Genomic DNA, 23,810 nt, shown 5'->3' with positions numbered 1-23,810 from the left:
GAAGACACAGATGAAAAGAAAATTAGTAAACTGGATTGTATATAAAAATGAACAATTGCACATATATAGTGTACAAGCATATATACATTCTAGAAAAAAAAAAAGCAGGGAAAGAGGGGTAAAAAGAGAAAAAAAATACCAAAGAGAAGAAACATAAAGAATATGGTAAGAAGGTCTAGCATATTTAGAGTCCGTGAAATGTAAAAATGGAACAGAAGTAGCCTGTGAAGAACTAATGGCTCAACCAGTCATGGTTGTGTAAACCTGTAATCCCACGGACTCAGGAGGCTGAGGCAGGAGGATCACAGTTCAAGGTCAGCCTCAGCAACTTAGTGAGGTCCTAAGCAAATTAGTGTGAGACTCTGTCTCAAAAGAAAAAATAAAAAGGGCTGGGGATGGAGTCAGTGGTAGAGCACCCCTGGGTTCAATCACCAGTACCAATGGGGAAGAAAAAAGTAATATCTAAAACTTTTCCAAAAACTAATGAAGGGCATTCATTTAGTCTCAAGAATCTCCACAAATTCCAAGCAGGATAAATAAAAAGAAATTTATACATAGGCACCTTACAGTGAAATCGTAGAAAGCAAGTGATAAACATGAAAACAGAACAGTAACAACAACAACAAAGCAATAATGATACTTCTAAAATTTTTAGCAAAGTTAATGCTACAGTTAAATTTCTAATAAATAAAAACATTAAAATGAAATGATGATTTTTGCCTCATAAAAAGTATATAAAACTTAGAACCAGACAATATGAATCCCTGTAAGACAGGACACCCGGCCATACTGAGCCAGCAGGAAGATTAACAATGTCACTACAGTTCCACATTCCTCCCCAGTTTACTGCACTCAACTCTGTTGGTGAGTTCAGTTGCTGTCATTTGACGGTGAAAACAATGTGCTGGGGGAAACTATTTATGACCTCCCTCAATTCAGAATTCTACTGGCATCATCCCTCTATTTACCAAACATGTATAAACTAACTTCAAAGACATATGTGTCATAGTAGGACAGATTGTACCCACAGAAAGAATTAAAACACAGAAACAAGAACATATGCTGGGAGAAAAAGTAATGATAAAGGGTTTTTAAATCTTTTTACTGTTCAAAAGGAGGATAAAAAATAACAGCTACCATTGATTTTTGGAAATTAAAGATATATGTTGTAATTTCAAGGGTGTAATTATTAGATTTCACTAATCATTGTAATAAACAACTTCAAAATCTCAGTGGTTGCAGAATAAATGTTCCTTCTTGCTCCTGTCACAGACTGATGCAGGTTTGCAAGGCTTTATTCAGTGCTGATATTCAGAGAGACAGTCGCCTGACATGTTTTGGGTCCCTCAATCCATGGGACCTCCAGGTCCTCCTAGCATCCTCTGTGTCTGACTGACAATGAGGAGAGAGCCAGCAGGAGTGCAGAAGAGGTTTTAGAGGCCAGAGCTAGAAGTAGTGGATGTCTTTTAGGTCTGCATTCCAACCGGCAGGACCCAGCAAATGAATAGAAGTTTGGGGAACCTATAGTTTTTGTCTTCACCAAATAGACTTCCACTGCTTGGATACAAGAGTTGGGACAAACCTGAGCTGTGGGCTCACCATTCTGTTCTTTAAGAGAAAAGAAACAACTTTCAAACGAGGAGAAACTGAATGATTAAAAAAACATATTGAATCAATCCAAAAGCAGGCAAAAAAGTAGAGGAAATGCAAAAATTTTCTAAACCAAACCCCTGCTTGGCTTGTTGCTTGATCTGTTTTTTTTTTTTTTTAAATAAAAAATACAAAATGCAACTTACTTCATAGGGTTAATATCATAGTTAAATTATAAGAAATCACACCTGTAATTCCAGCAGCTCGGGAGGCTGAGACAGGAGGATCCCAAGTTCAAAGCCAGCCTTAGCAAAGGTGAGGTGTTAAGCAACTCAGGGAGACCCTGTCTCTAAATAAAATACAAAATAGGGCTGGGGATGTGGCATGTGGCTTAGTGGCCGAATGCCCCCCGAGTTTAATCCCCTGGGACAAAAAAAAAGAAAAAAGGAAAAAAAAAATATATATATATATATATATATATAAAACAAATATATATATAATATATTAAAAATTATATATATATATATATATATATATATATATATATATGACAAATCTGTAAAGTGATTAGCACTGTAGCCTGACACAAACTTCCTATATCTGCAACGTAAATGTCGGTTATTGTTACTTATCCTCGACACCTGCCTCGCAGGTTGAAACTGCCTTGGTTTCCCTGCCCCTAAGGGTGGGGAGAACGAACCCACCCCTCGGCTGGAGCTTTGTTGGGGTGGAATTCCCGGGCCCCGCCTTAGTCCCGCCCACTCGAGGCCTCGCCCAGTCCTCTGGGGGCAGGAAGAGCGGTTACCCAGCAACGCGTTGTTTGGTATCCCAGGCTGCAGCCTCAGGCGGCAGCGAGCGCCATGCCGAGGAACGCTGTGGTCATCTTGCGCTACGGGCCATACAGCGCGGCGGGGCTCTCAGTGGAACACCGCACCTTCCGCCTGGAGGGCCTGCAAGGTGGGCCACCCAACGCCTGGCTTTCTGTGAGCCGCAGCCTCCGAGTATCCATGCAGTGCGTGCTCTCTGCCTAGATTTCTTTAGACCCCTTTAGACCCTAACCAAGTGCCACCTCCCCCAGGAAGACTTCCCAGAGCCCACACTACCCAGGATGATTAAACAGCTTCCTCTGGCTTTCATTGTTTGGACATAAGAGTGGACGCAAACACGAGCCTAAGGCCCACCTTGATATAATAATAATAATAATAATAATAATAATAATAATAATAATAATAAACTTTATTTTTTTTTCTTTAATTTTTAATATAAAACTTTAAAAATTAAATAAACTCTCTTTATGAATCAAGAATATTAAGTGACTTTCCCAAGTCAAATGGATGGAAAATGGGAGTGCTGAGATTTTGTTCCTTGATCATTTATGCAGCAAACACTTACTGAACATCTAATATGTGTGGGTCATTCTTCCAGGTACCTAGGATACACTGTTGAACCATGCTGTATATCCTTTAAGTGATCTTCTCATTGTTGACTATTAAATGACAGGTGTGCCGAAGCACAGAAAGTGGAGGGAGCCTACCCATAGTGGGACCAGTGTCTGTCCACAATTGGAGGAGATAGGGTGGAGGAAAGGGTTCATTTGAGGAATTACATTTGAGTTGAGATTTACAGAATGAGTAGAAGCAGGTCATGATTGGTGCATGCCTGTAGTCCCAGCAACTCAGGAGGCTGAGGCAAGAGGATGGGAAGTTTGAGGCCATGCAACTTAGTGAGACCCTGTCTCAAAATAAAAAATTATAAAAAGAGTCTTGGGATGTAGCTCAGTAGCAAAGCACCCCTAGGTTCAGTTCCCATCCCCAATTCCAACCCTCAAAAAAGAATGAATAGAAACTAACCAGATAAAGACAGTCACAAAAAATCCTGAGGCCTGGGGGTATAGGTCAGTGGTGAAGTGCTTACCTATCATGTATGAGTCCCTGGGTTCAATCCTCACCACTGCCAGGAGGTAGCGGGAGGCATTCCAGGCAGAAGCACTGATACCTGCAAAAGTTGGAGGCATGGAAAAATGATAGGATTGTTGAAGGAATGAATCTGGATAGATAGACAGGGGCCAGATCCTCCAGGATCACATAAAAACTCTAGGCAGGGAGACGAAACCAAGGTTGGTCTGAGAACTGTTTAGAAGGGTCAAATTAGAGGGGTCAAATGTGGAAGAAAGGACAAGTTGAGGGTGGTCCAGGATCAAGATGAGAGTAGCTTGGACCAGGACAGCCACAAAAGGGATAATGGGTCAAAATAAAAGTAGTGCTACTGCCTGAGAGGGTGGATGTGGTAGGCAAGGGCAAAGAGGATGCCAACTACATCTAGTTTGTGTCTAGCTTGAGAAGATGTTGATGAATGGAGGTGTTAGTCACTAAAATTGAAAAACACCAAAGACATTTGGAGGAACATTTTGGACATATTAAATTTTGTGTGCTTTCAGCTTCCTAGATGAAAGTAGTCAGTCAGATCTGCAGTTCTGGAGTTCAGAGAAAAAGCCCAAGCTGGAGATGGAAAGGGATGCACCAGTAATTTAGAGAGAACATTCCAAATGAAAGGGAATCCAAAGTAAGGATCTTCCAGGCAAAATGCTGTAGGAGTCCAGAGAATAAAAAAAAAAAAAAAAAAAAAAAATCAGTCTTGGTATGGCCTTCAGGGAAGACAATCCTAGAAGAAATGCTTTTTGTTTAAGTTTGATAGACAAGTAGAATTTCAATTGACAGAGAAAGTTACTTGCTCTGAGAAAACAGTTGACTGAGACATTTCTGTTGTAAAGAGATACTGTGCACATTAGTCTCCTTGGGTTGCCATAACAAAATGCCCCATACTAGTGATTTAACAACAGAAGTCTGTTTTCTCAGTCTGGAGGCTAGAACTCCCTGATCAAGGTCCAGTTAGGTTGGTTTCTGGGGAAAGCTCCCTTTCTGGCTTGATGACAGCCACCCTCTCTCTTGCCCTCCCATGGTGGGGAGACTGGTGTTTCTTTCTATAAAGACTCTAATTCCATCAGATTAGGGTTCATTTATCGTTGGTTACCTCCTAAAGGTCCTTTCTCCAAATACAGTCATAAAGAAGATGGGGCTTCAATACACAAATTATGGGGGGATACAATTCAGTCCACAGCACTGTTACATGATGATGCTTAAAATGTTTTGTAGTCTTGGCTAAGGACCCCACCTATATAATTGACTTCTCTTCCTGCCCCTCTGATAAGATCCCCCACCCACCTCTCACCTCGCAACCACCTCTAGCTAAAGTCCACTAAATGATAAGACTGAGCAGCTACAGTGCTTCTCTAAAAATAGCAGGAATCTTAGACTGCTGAAAAAGAATTCAAGAGATCTCTATCCCTTTTCACTTTCTCCTTTTGTCCACAGACTCTGGACTTCTGCAGAACTCTTTGCCCCCGTCCTAGGTATGCAAGCTCACCCTCCACATCCCATCTGCACGTTTTCTGGCAGTTCAGCTATTTATTTTCTTTCCTATTTTTTATTGAGTAAAATATTTATAACAAACTCTGACATTTTAAGCATTTCAAGTTTTAACTCGGTGACACAAATTCTACTCACAGTGTAATAGAACCATCATCACTTAGTTGTTTTCAAAAAATTTCTAAGATCCAAAGAGAAACTCTATATGCAGTAAACAATAACTCTCTATCTCCCATTCCCAGCCTCTGAAATTCTCTAATATATTTTCTGTCTCTATGCATGTGTCCATTCTGGTATTTAATATACGTAAAATCACATAATATGTGTTGTTTTGTGTCTGGATTATTTTAACTTAGCATCTATGTTGTAGCATGTATTTATATTTCATTTTTATAACTGAATGATATTCCATGTTATGTATATACCAGATTTTGCTCATTCTCATTCATTGATGGACATGTGAGCCATTTCCACCTTTTGGTTATTGCCAACAGAGATGCTATGAACCTTACAAAGAGTCTGGTTGAGTCCCTTTGTTCAAAGGAGTAGAACTGCTGAGTCATATGATAACTCTACATTTAACCTTTTGAAGAACTTTCCAGAGCAGCTATATCATTTTACACTCCTATCAGCAATGCATGAGGATTCCAGTTTCTCCACATTCTCCACCAATACTTATTATTTTGTTTCTTTGTTTTGTTTTGTATTATTGCCAATCTTCGTAGGTATAAATTGGTTTCTCATGGTTTTGACTTCTGTTTCCCTGATAACTAATGATATTAGGCCTCCTTCATGGGCTTATGGGTCATTTGTGTGTCTTCTTTGTAAAAATGTCTGTGTGGGTCCTTTGCCCATTTTTAAATTGGGTTGCTCTTCTATTGTTGAATTGGAAGAGTGCTTTATATATTTTGGATACTGGATACTTATTAAGCCTATGATTTACAAAAAATATTTAAAATTTTACTCATAGTTTATTACAATGAAAGAATACAGACTAAAATCAGCTAAGGGAGGAGATACACAGGGCAAAGTTCAGGAGAGTTCCAAGTGTGAAGCTTCCAATTTTCTTCTCACAGTGGAATTATTAAGTGGTGTTCATTTTTCCTGGCAACAGTGTGTGACAATACACTCAGAATATTGCCAACAAGGTTAAATTTGCCTGAACTTTAAGTCCAGAGTTTGTATTGGGGCTCAGTGACGTAGAGATGGTTGCCTGCTGAAATATGGCTGATCTTTTTTTTTTTTTTTTTGTACTGGGATTGAACCCAGGGGTGCTTAACCCCTGAGACACATCCCCAACACTTTTTATTTTTCATTTTGTGACAAGGTCTTGCTAAGTTGCTGAGGCTGGCTTTGAACTTGCCATTCTCCTGCCTCAGCCTCCCGAGGCTGCACCTGTGCACCTGATAATGTCTTTTGATGCACAAAATTTTTAGCTTTAATGAAGTCCAGTTTATCTGTAGTTTTCTCCTGTTGCATGTGCTCTGGTATTTATGATACTTTTGCCAAATCTAAGTTCAAGCATATTCCCCCTGTCTTATTCTAAGAGTTTTTAAATTTCCAACTTTAAATCTTGGATCCATTTTGAGTTAATTTTTGTATATGGTATAATATAATGATTCAACTTCATTCAAGAGGTATTCACATGGGTATCAAATTTTACCAACACCATTTGCTCTTAGACTATTTACCCATTGTATGGTCTTGGCACCCATTTCAAAAATCAATTGTCCAATCATTAACCTCAGTCAATTATTTCTCAGGTTTATTTCTCAGCTCTCAGTTCTGTTCCACTGTTTTATATGTCTATCCTTGTGCCAGTACCACACTGTTTTGATTACTGTAGCTTTGTAGTAAGTTTTGAAATCAAGAAATAATGAGTCCCAGTTTCATTATGGCTATTCTGGGTCCTTTAAAATTCTCTATAAATTTTCCACTTCTGAAAAAAAAATGCCAGGGGATTTTGATGGGGGTCTCATTGAATCTGTACAGTACTTTGGGTAGTATCATCATCTTAACAATACTAAGTCTTTTAATTCCCTAAACACAGGATGTATTTCCATCTATTTAGGTCTTCTTTAATTTTCTTTAGCAATTATTGTCATTTTTCAGTGTACAAGACATGCATCTTTTTGTTTAAATCTATTTCTTTTTTAAAAAAAATTTTAGTTATAGGTGGATACAATATCTTTATTTTATTTTTATGTGGTGCTGTTATGCTCAAATTCAGGACCCCCAAAAGACCACCAGAGACCAAGATCGATGTAAGCAGCAAAGAGGTGTTTATTGCGAGATAGCTCGGTCTTTGGTGCGCACACAGCAACTGGTGACGCTGAGAGGCCCCAAGCCCAGGGTTTGCAGCAGTTTTATACATTCTTTGGGAAAGGCAGGGACTTCACATACATCAGAGCATCTCTTAGCAAATCATCACACACTGCAGGAAAATCATAAAACAACTCTAAAACATAATTAGCACATTCACTGGTGGGAACAAGTTGGGTAAGGGTGATTGGCTAGTACAAAAAGGGGGATTCCTCTGAACTGATTGGTTTAAGCCACGAGTGGAGTACTTGCTGAACTACATGGTTTCCCAACATGTTATCAACCACCATAAACTACTGGGAGGGTCATCTGCCAGGTATTTTCCCTGTCTCATGCTGATTGGTGGCTGCTAGAGGGTTGCTATGGGTCCCCACCTAGTCTGACTGAGTCAGGGACACCTGGCACAGCAGATCTCTCCTGTTATTTGTAGATAAACAACTCATCAGGGTGGGTATGTGCCTAGGAGTGCTCTGTGGGTCTTTCCAAGGACAAGGGTCATTCCCCCTTTCATGGTCAGGCTTTGCTCTGAGGTAGAAGCTGGTTTTTCAGTGCTGAGGATCAAACCCAGTCCCTTATGCATGCTAAGCGAGCACTCTACCTCTGAGCCACAACCCCAGTTCTTGCTTAAATCTGTTTCTAGGTGTTTTATCTTTAGGATGGTATCTTAAATGGAATTATTAATTTCCTTTTAAATTTCTTCATTGTCAGTGTATAGAATAAAACTGCTTTTATGTGTTATTTTGTATCCTTTAACTTTGCTAATTTCATTTATTAGCAGTAAATTGATTAGTTAAAGAGTTTGATTTACTTACATTTAAAGTAATTATTACTAAGGAAAGACTTACTTTTGCCAATCAGCTATTTTCTGTATGTCTTACATGATTTTGTTTCTAAATCTCTCCATTATTATTTTTGTATTTTTGTAATGTACCTCTTTGATCCTCTTCTTTACTTTTTTTGTATCCTTTCTGGCATGTTTTTAGTTACTAATTTGGGGATTACAATTAATATCCTAAACTTTTAAAGACTTTGTTTAAATAATACCAATTTAATTTTAATTAGTATACAAATACCACCCCCCCACCCACCCCCGTGTGTGTGTGTGTGTGTGTGTGTGTGTGTGTGTGTATGTGTATTCCTGGAAATGGAGAATGGAACATGGAACCCAGGGACTCTTTACCACTAACCTACATATATAGATTTTTTTTTGAGACAGGATCTTGCTAAGTTGCTGAGGTTGGCCAAGCTTGCCACCCTCCTGCCCCAACCTCCCCAAATGCTGGTATTACAAGTATGTGTCACCATGCCTGGTGTCCCATGTCCCTCTTCCTTTAGGTTGTTATGTTACAGATCCAATCTTTGTACATTATGTACCCATTAACATAGATTTATAATTACTCTGTTATTGATTTGTTTTTTTAATCATATGGCAAAAAGAAAGAGATGTTATGAACAAAAAGTGAAGTGACACTTGCTCCTCTATGTATCTATATCACTGCCTTTTCCCGTCCTCTTTGTTTCTTCGTTTGGCTTCATGTCACTTTCCGATGTCCTTTCATTCATCCTGAAGGGCTTCCTTTAGCATTTCATGTAGCACAGATCTACTGATGACAAACACCATCAACTTTTATTTATTGGGTAATGTCTTGGTTTCTCATTCACTTTTTCTCTCACATTTTTTATTGGTGCATTATAGTTGTACATACTGATGAGATTTGTTGTTACATGTTCCTACATGCCCACGATACACAATATAACAATACAGTTTGGCCAATATCATTCCCCAGGACTTTTCCCCTTCTCATTCATTCTTGCAGGATAGTTTTGTCAGATATACTGGCTGACAGTTGTGATTCTTCATTTTCAACTTGGGCTACAGTGCTCAATTGCTTGGTCAAACCATAGTCTACATGTTGCAGTGTATCTTTTTAGATGTGATTATTATTTATAATCATTAGACTTCATAGATTACCATTCATAATGTGGATGGGCCTCTTCCAATCAGTTTAGAGCCTTAAGAGAAAAAAGATTCAGGTTTCCTGAAGAAGAAAAAGTTTTCCTCGAGACCGCAACATAGAAACCATACCTATGTCTCTGAGTCCATTCCTTAAAACTCTTCTCCATAGATGATTGTCTCCAATCTATAATGATTTGGTTTACAAATTTTTGACTTTATAATAGTGTGAAAGAGCAACATGCATTCTGTAGAAACTTGTGTTTCAAATTTTAAACTTTGATCTTTTTCTTTTTTTCCTGGGCTAGTGATGATACTCCTTTGCAATGCTAGACAGCAGCAGCAGCAAGTGGCAGTTCCCAGTCAGCCACAGGATCGTGACAGGAAACCATGGACACTCTATGGTGTACTGTTTTGCTAAGCTATAATGCTTGGCAGTGGGGTGTATTAAGTGCCTGTGTGACTTAAATATTTTCAACTTATGATGAATGTAGTGTCCTGTTGATTCTATTCCCCTGGAGAACTCTGACCAATGCACCAGGCTTACTTTTTTCTTCTGGCACTTTAAATGAGTCTTGCTGTGAGCATCTCGCTGCCCTGACTTCTGATGTGCAATCAGCTACTAATCTTATTCAGGACATCTTATACGTGATGAGTTTCCTCTCTCTCACTGCTTGCCTTTGTCTTTTGGCAGTTTGACTGTATCATGTCTTCATATGGATTTCTTAGAGTTTATCCTGCTGGGAATTAGTCAAGATTCTCGGATATGTATCTTCATGGCTTTCATTAAATTTGGAAACTTTCAGTTATTTATTCAAATATCCTTTCTGTCCCTCTCTCTCTCCTCTCCTTCTGAGACTTCCATTATGAATATGCTGTTATTTACATTACATACATACATATATGAAAGTTTCCCACAGTTTTCCAAGGTTCTGTTTATTTTTCTTTGTTCTTTTTTCTTTTTGCTCCTCTCTTATCTGTCGTTAGATTTTCTGATTCTTTCTTCTACTTACTCAAATCTGCTGTCAAAACTGTCTAGTGAATTTTTAATTTCAGTTATTGTACTTTTCAAATCCAGGACTTTTGTTTGGCTCTCTCTCTTTTTTATTTCTCTTTCTTTCTTTTGTTTGTTTTTTTTCCTCATAATATTCTTATTTTGTTCATACATCATTTTCCCTTGTTTCTTTTAGTTTTTGTTTACAGTTATCTTTGGTTTCTTGAGAATTATGATAATTTATTTAAAATAAGTTCAATGCTTCCTATTCCTCAGGGACAGTTTTCGACAATTGTTTTGTTTTGTTTCCTCTTTCTGTGTATGCTTTGTTATTGCTATTGCTTTTGTTGAAAATCACACATCCAAAAGTTATAATATGTTGTGGTAGAGTGCTTGCCCAGCATTCACAAGGCCCAGATTCACCCTCAGCAACACAAACACACACCCCCTCAAGAGAGCAAATATTTTATTTTATTCCTCTTGGAAATGAGATTTTCCTTTTTTCCCCAGAGTTTGCTCTTCTTAATTTTTGAAAGCTTGGCCTATATTTAATCAGTGTTTTGACAAAGATTTCCTTGAATGCCAGGAGCTTTAAAATGAAACAAAAATCCTTCCATTTCTTGTGTGGTTGCTCTGTTGAGAAACTCTTCTTTTTTTTTTTTTTTTTTTGGTATAGGGATTGAACTCCCAGGTACTCAACCACTGAGCCACATCCCTGGCACTATTTTGTATTTTATTTAGAGACAGGGTCTCATTGAGTTGCTAAGCACCTTGCCATTGCTGAAGCTGGCTTCGAACTCGCAATCCTCCTGCCTCAGCCTCCCAAGCCACTGGGATTACAGGCATGCACCACTGTGCCCGGTTGAGACACTTTTTAGCACTTATCCAGGTTGTCTACAATTCTGCCTCCGCCTTTACCCCCTGCTTTCACTGAGCCTATAGATCAGTGGTGAAAGCTAGGATCTTCAGTCTTTTCTGAACATGCATCCCACACTGGGCATGCACTCTGTTTTCTAAATTGTTCAGATACATGAATGCTTTTGAAAGCCCTAACTTCTCAAAGAAATTCTTTCTCTCTCTCTGATTTTTCCTCTTGGACTTTATGACCTATATTGTATGTCCCGATACTTTTGTCCAGGCAACTGTAGATTTTCCATTTGCCTCACAATGTTTTTAAACCCTTCTCATGGCTTTTCTACCCTGTGTGAATCCTAAGTTAGGCAAAGACAAGTGCCTTGTGTCAGTCCCTCAGGAAGTCCCCAAATAGATTAGAACATACAACACAAGAATCTGCCAATAGGATCTGCTCTGCATTCTCTGGAATTAAAGATGAGGGTCCATACTGGGAACATGAGCTACAGTCTTCAAGATGACACCAAGTCAGGGAGAAAGTGGTCAAGGACACGTAAAAATGCCACAAAGCTTGCTTACTGTTTTCAGGTTGCTTTTTTCTTGATTAGTGCTCACTTTATTGCTATAGACCTTTGACTATTTTCTAGAATTATGACAAAGTTGGTTCTCACAGTTTCAGTGGTGGGAGGAAGGATTATTTTTGTCTATTTTTATGTTTCTGCAAAGATATGGGAGTTTTGGGCTATCTGCTCTGCCATTTTGCTGATGTCTGCAGGCCCTTTTAATTGTGTTCGTTACTGCCTCCAATAATTGGCACAATCATAAAAATTCAATTAGATCATTTACATGCCAAAATCATTAAAGCAGAAAGCATAAATGAACATTTTGTTATAATATACAACTTATTAGTATTGAGGGGAAAAATCCCTCCTCTAGTTTGTCCACAAATCCTGTCAATGTTACCTGTCACCCCTCCCTGGCCGCTTGTCTCCTATACTCTTGGGCAGGGAGATAGTATGAACAGAGGCTCTGAAGTCCAACCAATCTGGTTTTGAACTTGTCCCCATCAAATTAGTAGCTTTGTGGGCAAAGCCAAAGTCATTTAGCCTTTGTGAGCCTCTGTTTACTTATTGGTAAAGAAGAATGTGAATCCCCACCTCAAGGAGTGAGATTCTCCTAAGAAATGTGTGTACATAGTAAGGGCTCAACAAGTGTCATTTCTTATTATTCCAGGGGAGCAGGTCAACTTAGGGAAAGGGAGGAGGGGACCGCTTGGATCAGGTTTGGGGAACAGCAAGTGATTGGGTCGGATGGAGGACAGTGTCCAGAAAGAGAGTCTGGCCTGTTTTGCCCATGCCAATGGACAGCCAGCAAAGGTTCTTGAACTGAAGCATGATGAGATCGGACTGTCCTCTAAGAAGCCAATTCTGAAGGTGAAGCTTCTGGCAAGAGAAATGGGGGAAAATGAACTATTAAAAAAATATTAAGGGCTGAGGATGAAGCTCAGTAGTAGAGCAGTTGCCTAGAATGTGTGAGGCTCTGGGTTTGCTTCCTGCTTCCTTCCCAGCAAGAAACAAAGAAGAGAGGGGGGAAAATTAAGCTTCAGTTAGAAATTATGTTCTGGAATTCAGAAGAAAAATGAAGGCAGGAAATTTGAATTAAGAGCGCCTGACTTTAAATGACATCTACAGACTAATGACTCCCCAATTTATATCTTTAATCAGGAGCTCTCATTGCCAGAATGTTGAGAAGGCAGCTCAGTCTCTGTGTGTCCAAGGTTTCCAAATTGGACTCCTAACACTCACCTCCGCAACTCCTGGGTGCTTCCCTGTCTTGTTCATGCCAGCTGCACTCCTTCAGTTACTCAGGCCAAAAACCTTGCAGTCATTGTTCACTCCCCCTTCCCTCACACTCCCCACCAAGTGGGTCAGTCCGTCCGGTCAGCTCTATCCCAAGGCATGTCCACAATCCAGCCCTCTTGCCCCTTCTTACCTCCCTCCTCCACCTTTTTGTTCAGCTTCCATCATCTTCTGCCTGGATTACTGCGCTGGCCTCCAGACTGGGCTCCTGTGACCCTGCTTGTCCCCTTGCAGTCTCAGTATCAAAGCCAGGTGACACTGTTAATCCTGAGTTAGAGCATGACCTTTGCCTCTAAGAACATCCAGTGGCTCCCAGCTCACTCAGGGTAGAAGCCAAGAACTTGCAATGGCTGCCAGACTCCTCATGGCCTTCCTGACCTACTCTCTCCCACCACTGCTTACCCTATGGCTCCAGCCACACCCACCTCCTCGAGGACCCCTGAATACTCCTTGCAAACTTCTACCCAAGTGTTGGCAGTTCTCCACATGGAAAGCTGTTTCCAACACTTTCTTCACTTTTCACTGTCTCAGGTTTTGGATCTTCTTCAACAGTCACCTTCATGGGAGGGCCTTCTTTGGGTATTCCCACCTAAAATCTCAATTCTTCTTTCTGATTCTCTCTTTCGTCTCGTCCCTCCTCCTTTATTTCTGTTCATAACTACCTGAAACCACATATATTTCACCTATTTACCTCATTATCCTTCTTGCGCACTTGGATGTGTGCTTCAGGGAGCTGGGATTCTTGTCTGTTCCATTCTCTTCTAGCTCCCAGTGCCTAGAACTCTGCCAGGCATATCATATGGAGCAATAAAGATTAGTTAAGTAAGTCAACCTGCATGAGGCCAAATGCTGGAATCTCAGGAGGTGAAGGGGAATGAAGCAATGAAAGACAGAACCAAGCAGACAGCAGTATGTTGACAGGACTCGCTCTGAGGGGCAGAGTGTTAAGAGAAGCCAGAGAAGGAATGGGCACTGGATGTGGAAGGAGGCAGGTGAGACAGGAATTTCAAGAAGAGAATGGCCAGTGAACACCAAACTATTGAGCAGAAGTTATCTCGAGAGATATATGAACTTATGGCTGAGAAAAGGACTTAGAAAATGAGTGCTTTCATACTCTCTCAGTGGGAAGGAAAATTGGACAGTGACCTTGGAGGTAAGCTTGGCAGTGTCTATTAAAATGTAATCCATACTGTAGAATCCAGCTGTTCCATTTCTAACTACTTCTTGTTTTAAAGAAAAATTGCACATAAACAAGGAGGTATGCCCATCAATGTTTTCTGCAACATTCTTGGAGATAGTGAAAATTGGGAGGGAAAAAAGCCCAGAAATTGGAATGGTTAAATAAATCGGAGCACATTCAGCATGTGAAGTACAATGTGGAAGTGAAAAATAATGCAGGACTATGTGTATTGACAGGGCTTGGTCCCCATGACATAGTGTTAAGGTCATAAAGCATGTTCCTGAATACCATGAATACCACCACCCCACTTCTATTGTTTTAGACCAAGAGGAGACTAGGGCTGAATTATGGATGATTAAAAAATTTTGTCCATTTTTATAATTTTTAATCACAAATCTGCATTACTTTTATAGTCCAACAAAAATTTTAGAGATTAAAACCAATTTTTCCCAACACAAGTACTTTTAAAAATTAAGAAAGGAGAATGGTCAGAGAAGAGTGGGGGAGAATTGGGTGAGTCATTGAATGTGGGTGGTTTCCTCTAGGGACATTCTGCAGAAGGTAAAGGAGTCAGTGGAGCTAAGGCAAAGACCCAGACCACAGGCGCAGATTGCTCCTCCCCCAGTAATGGAGGGGAAGGAGAGTTTTAAAATCCAGAGGAGCATTTTTATGGCTGAAGGAGATTTGAGGATTGTGTGGTATCAGCAGGTGGTTGATTGGTAAAGTAAGCTCTGTATATCTATGCATGATAACTCATCTAATACAGGCTGCCAACAAGTCACCACAGGTGACAAGAGCCAGGGTGTTAATAGCAGCAAAGCAGGGGGCACATGCTCTCCCCTCCCATCTCCAGACCCAGCCACACCATCACTTTAGGCCAAATACTAACATCACAGCAAGCAAATCTATTTGCAAGCCCTCCTCCGTAAAATCTGCATCTGAATTCTCAGTATTATTTTTAAAAACTCATAACCCTTTATCATTTCCTGAAGCCCTGCTGCTTTGGAAATATGCCCAATCTTTTCTGAAACTTACCTTGCCTTAAACAATCTGAAAAGATTTGTTCTTTCTTTATTATCCATGAGTTATAATAGCTCAGCAAAAATGTCTCCATTCTAGCCTCAATACTGATGTTTAACAATGAGTTTTAAGTAATTGTCCTGGCCAGGGTTACTCCCTGCCTGCTGTACTTAAATCTGCCAAATGACTCATTCAAAACAATTGGAAGGAATTGAAACTGACCCTTAAAATTAGAACCACTGTTATTTAGCTAAGCCACCTCAAGCGCCATTCTCTTATCCCTAGCTATACATTAGCTGCACTCATTAATGGCCTTTTGCATTGCATCTGTGTTAAGGAAAGAACCACACCTGTCTGTATGCCTTGCCCTCCTTTCCAGCAGCATTTAAATCATCCACTGAGGGTGCAAGAGGATGGAGCTCTTCCTGAGTCCCTTCACTTTATCCAGATCCCTCTTGAAGAATGTGGTGCCACTTCAAAGAGGTGGGTGTTCTGCGGGTGGCCTTACAGCTTCTGGTTGATTTATGCTGGAGTTTAGCCACTGCCTTTGCACAGACTTTGCTTCAGGAAGTATGTTTATCTGACCTTTCTTTGAATAGACAACTACACAGCAGCTCAGGAAAAAAAAAAATGGGTCCTCCACATAGAGCGGTGGCATTTGGATGAGCTGCTGGAATTCTGGGGATTCTTCTTCTTTGATCCCTTAAGCCTGCCCTGGCCATGCAGCTAGCTGGGCGCATCACATCCTGGACTGATGGGAAGGGGACAAGTGTCCTGAGGCTGAATGTATGATGTAGACCCTGCTGCAGTTATCACTCCAATACAAATCAGACTTACGTCCCTTGATCCACAAGAACTGGTGCTGATGCCCAGCATCGTTCTGTGTGTTTACTCAGGGAGACTGTGTTAACACTAGGCACCTGGAGGAGGGGCAGGGAAGGGATTGTGGTCAGAGAGGGAGACACATGCTCTTAAAGAGCCTTTCCTGGTAACCCCATGGAAGGCAGGTGAAAGGAGATGCTCTCCTAAGAGGGTTCTTCCTAAGGAGCTTCATTTGCTCACAGATAAGGTGGACCTGCATTAATCAGCACCACCCCCTAACTCATACGGTGGGTTATTTGGTGGATCAAATCCTGTTTGTTTCCAGGTCTACACTATGTCATGTAAGAGTGACACTGTCCCCATAAAACAAACTCCAAACCCAAGTGCAAAGTGAGGCTGTGTCAGCTAGGCCCTTCAGGGAGGGGAATATGGGCAGGTTGCAGGGTGCTCATGCCCCCTAGACTCCTCCTCCAAGTTCCTTGGCCAACATTCTCTCCAGAATCCCTCAAACCTTGGAGAGTTGGCCTTGGGTGTGACTAGGAGAGTAGCAGCACCTTGCTCCCCAAAGAGGGAGCTGTTTCCTGATGCCTTCCTGTCAGATTGAAGTCCATTCCTCCGCAGTACAATGCAAAGCCAACAAACATGGAGGCCCCACTGTACCTTTCCACTGATGCTCTCTCCTCAGGGGGTGCTGCTTGAGGAACTGTAAGCCCAAAAAAACCTGTGCTTTGTCCTGCCTGCATGTCTCCCCAAATAATCAAAGGTAGATAATCAACTACCATTCCACACCAGCAGGACTGCTTCATTTAAACAAGTCATTGGTCCAAGCTGAGTACCTTCTTCAAAGATGTTTAAGAACAAGACACTTAAACAGGATACAATAACATAAATATGCCAAAGAAAATGACATGGCATTCCGTAGAGAGAGGCATTAGCTGACGCAGGTCAATTAGGGTTGCCATCAGGGGCCCAAGCAGTGTTATCTTGTTAATAGAGATTCTCACTGAGTCTTTCTGAAGTTTCTTTCCACAAGTGAAATTAAAATCACACAATTAAAATGCTCACAGTTGGGGCTAGATGTTCTTGAACTGATTGAAAGATGAAGAAGTGGACACGCCAACATTTTGAAACAGCAATTGTCTCTGTAATTAAATGCAATTAACTGACATAAATGTCTGCTTTTCTCCTCTGAAGACTGATTGAAATGCTAAGATTTTTAAAAAAAATATGTCCCCAATCTGATTTCTCTTTCCATCGCAGCTCACCACGGAGAGATAACCACTGGGTATTTTTCTTCTTTCTTGAATATGTACTTTAATTGATATTGGGCATGTATTTTTAATATGGAATTATACATATTTATTGCCTGATTTTTGTTTATATCACAAGTATTATTCTTGCTATTTAAAAAAGTTCACAAAGAATGAATGGATAAAGAAAATGTGGTATATATACACAATGGAGTTTTACTCAGCTGTAAGAAAAATGAAATTTTGGCATTTGTGGGAAAATGAATGGAACTCAGAAGGTTGAGGGCTGTATGTTTTCTTTCATATGCAAAAGCTAGAGAGGAAAAGGGAAAACAGGTTGGGATGGATCTCCTAAAAATCAAAGGGAGGTCAATAGAGGAAAGGGACCAAGAGGTGAGAGGTAGGGAGGAAGTGGGGAAATGCTGGGAAGTGATAGTAGCCAAATCATATTGTTACATTGTGTGCATGTGCAAATATACAACAACAAACACATCCTATCATTATGCACAACTATAGTGCACCAATAAAAAAGGTGGGGAAAAAGTTCACAAACATCTAAATAAAATCTCAGCCTATGAACATATCACAGTTTACCCAACCATTCTCTTTTTCATGTTTTGCCATTGTAATAATATGGAAAGAAAGAACATCTTGTTGCCAAAATCTCCCTGTTTTTCTAGTTTTTTCCTTTATAGGAAAAAGGAAAAGATTTATTTTAAGTGCCATTTCCTGGGCCAAGGACTAGAATTGCTTCTTAAAGCTTTTGGTTTGTTAATTTCCATCTGGACAGTTTACCAATTATATTTCTTCAGTAAGAATGAAGCTGCCTAATCCTAAGTCCCCCTTGACACTGAGCATCATCTCTATGAGATTAAACCTGTGGAAAGGTCAGTAACCCTTTCCTAGAGAAAGGCTACTGCCCAGCAGATCCTCTGGGTCTGGAGTAATTTGTAACCAAGATCTGAATTTTTCATGTCTAGCTGTGCTTCCCAGTCAGGGTGAGTACACATTAGGTCAGTCCATGTACGTGCCCACCATCTGGTTAACTTACAGCCATGAGCGGGCCAACAAACTGTTGTCATCCATGAGGACAACTACAATCAGATTAGTCTGGAGTCTGTCCCCATGTCCCCATCTCACTCTCTTTTCCAGCTGTGTTGACCAAAGATGGACATGATGTCTTCCTAGAGAAGATAGAAGACTGGAATGTGGTAGAACTCATGGTGAATGAAGAAATCGTCTTCCATTGCAACATTAAGGACTTGGAGTTTGGTAAGCTTCTTTCTGAGTTTTTAATTCAAACTAAGAGCCCCGCAACCTGTAGCACATGAAGGAGAGCATTCCAACCACACACAGTAAAATGCTTGTGACTGAGCTTGTTTCCAGAACACTGAAAACAGAAAAGAAAAAAAAAATGAACTTAAGCCCTGAGCTTTCAAATATATGATGGAATTTAAAGATAATAGCTTTTTCTGCTCTTTAATAAGGTGTGTTTTATTATTATTTGCTTTTAAAGTAATTTCTGTTCCACTTGTTTGTTCTATCTAAACTTGCTAAGACAATTAAAGTCAATATTGCTTGTAGTATATGGCATCATCAGCAACATTCTAGGGAGTTCTTTGCCCTGGAGGGCTTCTGGCCTGGAAGACTGGCACTATGCATGCATCCCTGTGCTCAGAAGTAAGAGTTTTTACAATCCACTAACTCTGTTAAAGCCTAATTAACATTTTAAATGCCTGTGGCCTTTGAAAATGCACTCCTGGTGTAAGCCCCAGTTGTATTTAATATAATATCAAACTGAGTGTAAAGGTGGCCAAAAGAAAATGATTTCTCTCTCCCAAGGAGGTGATGGTAAGCTAGACCCACTGTGTGAAGAGGCCAGAATAGCCGTGCTAAATGCCGACTGATCCCTTCATGGAACAGACAATGTCAGCTGCCTCTGGCCATTCTGGGATGCCAGCAAAGTGGCCTTCCGGAACATGGACATCGGGCTCTACCAATCAGAACAAGGCGATGCTGGCCTCTGGTTTCCTGTATGGCTGCACAGGGGCCACAAAAATAATAAAACCACATCATTTGCAGCATCTCTCAATCTTGACCCATAGGAATAGCCCTCCAATATCAGGTACATACTGAGCTGAAGGAAATAATAAAATGCAATCTAATAACAAAGCACCATGCCTTACTAATAACGCATCATTGCCAGAAGCATTTGAGTTTCCATTCTATAGTAAGTGAAGAGCTAGGAACAGATAAAATTAAAGGGAAGGAAAAGGTTGGGGTTGGGGATAGGGGCAGGAATTTAGGCCTTTGGAAGTCTGAACCAAAAGTCAATGTCAGTACAGTATTTGGAAACCTGGTTATTTCTATAGATTAATTTCCTGTTCCCACTGGAATAAATATTTTAAATTGATAATATAAAATTAACTGAAATAAACATTCAATTATCCTCCTTTAAAATAAGAAAAGTATCTGCCTTCTCTTATATTAGCCAGTCCAACAGGATGCTCTGAACAGGGCAGGAAGAGTCCTGAGCAGAAGCAGGAAGTAGCAGCCCATTCCTTTGGAGGGGAACATAGCACTGTATAAAGAGGGTTGTAGCTATGGTCAGAATAAAAATAAGTCATGTCAAAATGATATTCTTTTTGCTACCAGGTTCTATACACAAACTGCAGGATAAATTCTTAGTTATAGAGTAAGGAAGAGGGGAGATATGTAGACACCAGTCTAATGACATTAAAGGTGAAGTCCTGCTAAAAAGGCCTCAGACAGGCAGATTACCCCACTGAAGACTGGGTCCTGTGTTGAAGGAGCAGGACTTTCAAGGCCTGTAGGGAACCCACATACCTGGGGAGCAAGCCTTCTCATGAACTTGGACAGCCTCAAACCCTCCCACACCCCAGACTCCAAAGGCCAACAGACACTCCATGAAACCCCTTGTACAGGTTTTTGTTGTTGTTGTTGTTTTTGATGAAATAGAAGATATAATTTTAAAACTCCAGGTCAAACATCACTTACCAGAGCTGACCCAGATTACCAATCACTTAGAACCCTTTGAACATATTTAATCATTGCCTTAGTAAGAAACAGGCTCAAAAAATTTCTTTCTCTCAGTGTTTGTGTTGATTTTCATGCCTTTAGTGACCCTTGATTCAGTCTCATTTTTTTTCCAAAGACCAATTTCAGTTTCTATAGATTCTATGGGATTCTATCTTTGTTTCAATATAAACATTTTAGTACAAGAAAAATACATTTTCATTAAAGAAAAGGTAAGATAAGGATGAAAAGTTTAATAACATTTTAATATATTTTACTTTGGGTTTCTTCTATTTATGGTCTGAATGTCCATAAAGATCAGATAGGCAGGTACAGAAACTGATTTTTACCCATTTGGGATCACATTATCTGTACACAATTTTGTACTTTTTTTTTTAAACTTAACATTTTATGTTGATTTTCTTCCTGTGTGACTGAGCCTTTGCTGAGTACAGGCATTGAATCAGGACAATTCTTCCTCCTGTGCAATGATTCCCATTTTCACTGCCAAAACTACTTCTGCTGAATACTAAAATTACAAGTGTTCCCCCCATCTGCCCTGGGAATGGTAATGTCAGCTCCAAGCACTGTGGAATCCCATGTCCTCTCTGGGGGCTCTGTAACCCTAATGTTGAACTGGTACCAGGTGCTCCATGCAGCCTCCTTGTTCTGTCCCTCCATGACCAGAACTGAAGGGCAGGTAAGGAAAAATTGCATGCAGATTATAAGAAAATCCAGAGTACAAAAAGCTTCTGGAAAATGCTTGTGCCCAGGGCTCTGCACTCCAGTTGAGATCAGAGGCAAATGATGTTTGATCCAACATTACTTGGAAAAGTCACAGAGGTGAAGAAATGGGTGGAATGGGGAAGAGAGAGTAAGCCTATCATTCCTTCCACATCATAAATGTTTTCAGTGCCTTGATTTTTCCTTGTTCATAAGTGTGTGTAAGTGGTTGTCTTCATCTACTTTGGTTTGCTATAACAAAATACCCAACACTGGATAATATATAAAAAAAAGAGGTTTGTTTACCTCACAATTCTGTGACTGGGAAATTCAAACAGCATGACATCAGAGTCAGGTGATGGCTGCTGGCTATATCACAACATGGAAGATGGCATCACATGTGAGAGAAAAGCAAGAAACAAGGTTCACTCTTCATAACAACCCACCTTGAGGAAACCAACCCACTCCTGAGAGACCCAAGAACTCAGGGAGGGGAGGGCATGAGACCGGTCATGACCCTGTCACCTCCCAGTCAGCTCTTTTTAAAAAATTGAGCCACCTTTCCACACTATTTTGTTGGAGATCAAGCTCCCAGCACATGATCTTTAGGAGAAACCATATCCAAACCTTGGAAGGGGTACTTTTCAAATAAACATTGAAAATAGAATTAAGACTTTGATGTAGAAGCCATCTATCTTCTAGTGACATTTACCTCCAGCTAGCAGTAATCTAACCCTCCTCTGCCATTAGGTTTTCTTTGGAAACATCTGAAGAACCTTCGTCTATCTTCTGCCTCCTTGAACATACCTCCCTCAGAGGGCCAGGAAACACCAGCTTGCTCCCTATCAAGGGAAAAGTGATCTGTACTTAACAACCTAGACACACAGATACATTTAACACTTTTAAAACAATACTTAATTAGATCACATTTTAAGTTTTATAAAATGTCAAATCAATGCCACTATTAGTGGAACATATAAAGAAAGTGATGTTTTAGAATAAAATTAGAAATATCACTCTCAATAGTTTTAAAAAGATATTTGGGATTGCTCCATTTCTTTCTTCTGGCTTTTAACAGTTAAAAAGAATAATTTTTCAGGGGGTCTTCCAGGGCTGCTGCCTGGGGCCTCACTGGCTATACCTGCTCTCTTCCTTAGGTTTGGCCTTTAAAATCTTAAATAAATAAATAAATAAATAAATAAATAGAATCTTAACCAATACCGTGAAAAAGCCATGTAGAAGAGAACTGTGTTCAAAATCAGTTCCCAATGGGGCACAGCACTGCATGCCTATAATCTCAACTACTCAGGAGGCTGAGGCAGGAGGATCACAAATTCAAGGCCAGCCTGGGCAATTTTGTAAGACCCTGTTCCAGAACAAAAAGGAAATAGGGCCAGGGATGTAGCTCAGTTGTAGAGCACCCTATGTTCAATTCCCAATACCAAAAAAAAAAAGTTTGAGGGACTGGGGATAGGGAGCAGTAGGGAGATGGGGGAAGAACCCAAAAGAATCCTCATTCCTTCAGTGGCAAAGGCTGCTCCATTTGATACATCTTCTGGACAAAGTAATAGTAAAATGTGGTGCTTAAATCCTCCTCCTTTAGATATTTACCTCTAGCTAGTGACATTTACCTCCAGCTAGCAGGCATTGCAGGGTTATAGGGAAGGAACATCCCAGATGACAATGTGTGTCCATCTTGTGGATGCCAAGTTTCCAGGAGAAACACATCAGCTGGCCAAATCCAGGTGAAAGACAAGAAACTACCAGCCCAGGTGTCTGACATAAAGGGTGGAGAGAGATTCTTGCCAAACTGTGTGAACATTTAAAAGGATCATGGAAAAGATCATATTAGACTGTGGTGTAATCAGGCACTCAGTGTAACCAGCTATGAACCACTGTTCTGGGGCCCTGTGCCCTAAGGCTTACAGAGTCCGGGCAGCAACAGGCTGAGTGCTAAGCTAGGATAAGAAAACAGGGGTAAAGCATGAGGAGTGACCATGAATATCGCCTCCTGTGGGGACTGTGAGGAGGAGGGGGAATGGTATGAACTAGTAGAACAGGTGCCTGGGCTTAGAGGGGGTGACCACCCCTCAACTCCAATACCACTGTTTTCTGTGCAGGAGGAAACTGGTCTGGTGGTATCAATCTTCTGGATTTTTCCAAAAAGGCTAGGAATCTGGATTTCTATTTCAAACTTCATTTTTTTTGTGTCTGTACTGGGGATCCAACCCAGGACCATATGAAAGCTAGGCATCTATCACTGAGCTATACCCCCAGTCCCTCAAACTTTTGGCTCAATTTTTAAAAAAAAAAAAAACGTAATGCCAAGTGAAAAACAAGCGCATTTGTGGATCATTCACTCTAATATACTTCTTTGGTCTAGACATCATTTTCTTTTTTCTTTTAATTTTTATTTGTTCTTTTTAGATACACATGTCGGTACAGTGCATCTTGACATATTATGCGTACATGGAGTATAATTTATTGTAATTAGGATCCCATTCCTGTGGTATTACATGATGTGGAGTTACACCAGTTGTGCATCCACATATGAACATAGAAAAGTTTTGTCCGGTATTCTGTTGTCTTTCCTACTCCCATCCCCCCTTCCTTCCCTTCTGTCTCCATTGTCTAATCCACTGAACCTCTCTTCTCCCCCTTATTGTATGGGCATCATTTTCCACATAAATTCCATGGTCCCTCTCCCCTGTCTACAGGTTTCTCTACCCTGGTAGCCTTCCTGTCTACAATGGTGATGTGTGTAGACACTTTTTTGTTCCAAT

The 23,810-nt window shown here is 40.4% G+C and overlaps 1 protein-coding gene across 1 annotated transcript in view; it reads left to right on the top strand.

Moving 5' to 3' along the window:
- The first annotated feature begins 2,450 nt into the window (after positions 1-2,450).
- Positions 2,451-23,810, top strand: part of C4H10orf53 (chromosome 4 C10orf53 homolog) — a 30,882-nt gene continuing 9,522 nt past the window's right edge. Inside the window, 2 exon segments of the mRNA XM_027947879.2 lie at positions 2,451-2,547; positions 18,421-18,540. Of these exon segments, the coding sequence (XP_027803680.2) occupies positions 2,451-2,547; positions 18,421-18,540 (217 nt within the window).

Source organism: Marmota flaviventris, chromosome 4, assembly GCF_047511675.1.
Source record: "Marmota flaviventris isolate mMarFla1 chromosome 4, mMarFla1.hap1, whole genome shotgun sequence".
Classification (NCBI taxonomy): Eukaryota; Metazoa; Chordata; class Mammalia; order Rodentia; family Sciuridae; genus Marmota; species Marmota flaviventris.
This window is presented reverse-complemented; position numbering and strand designations above follow the sequence as displayed.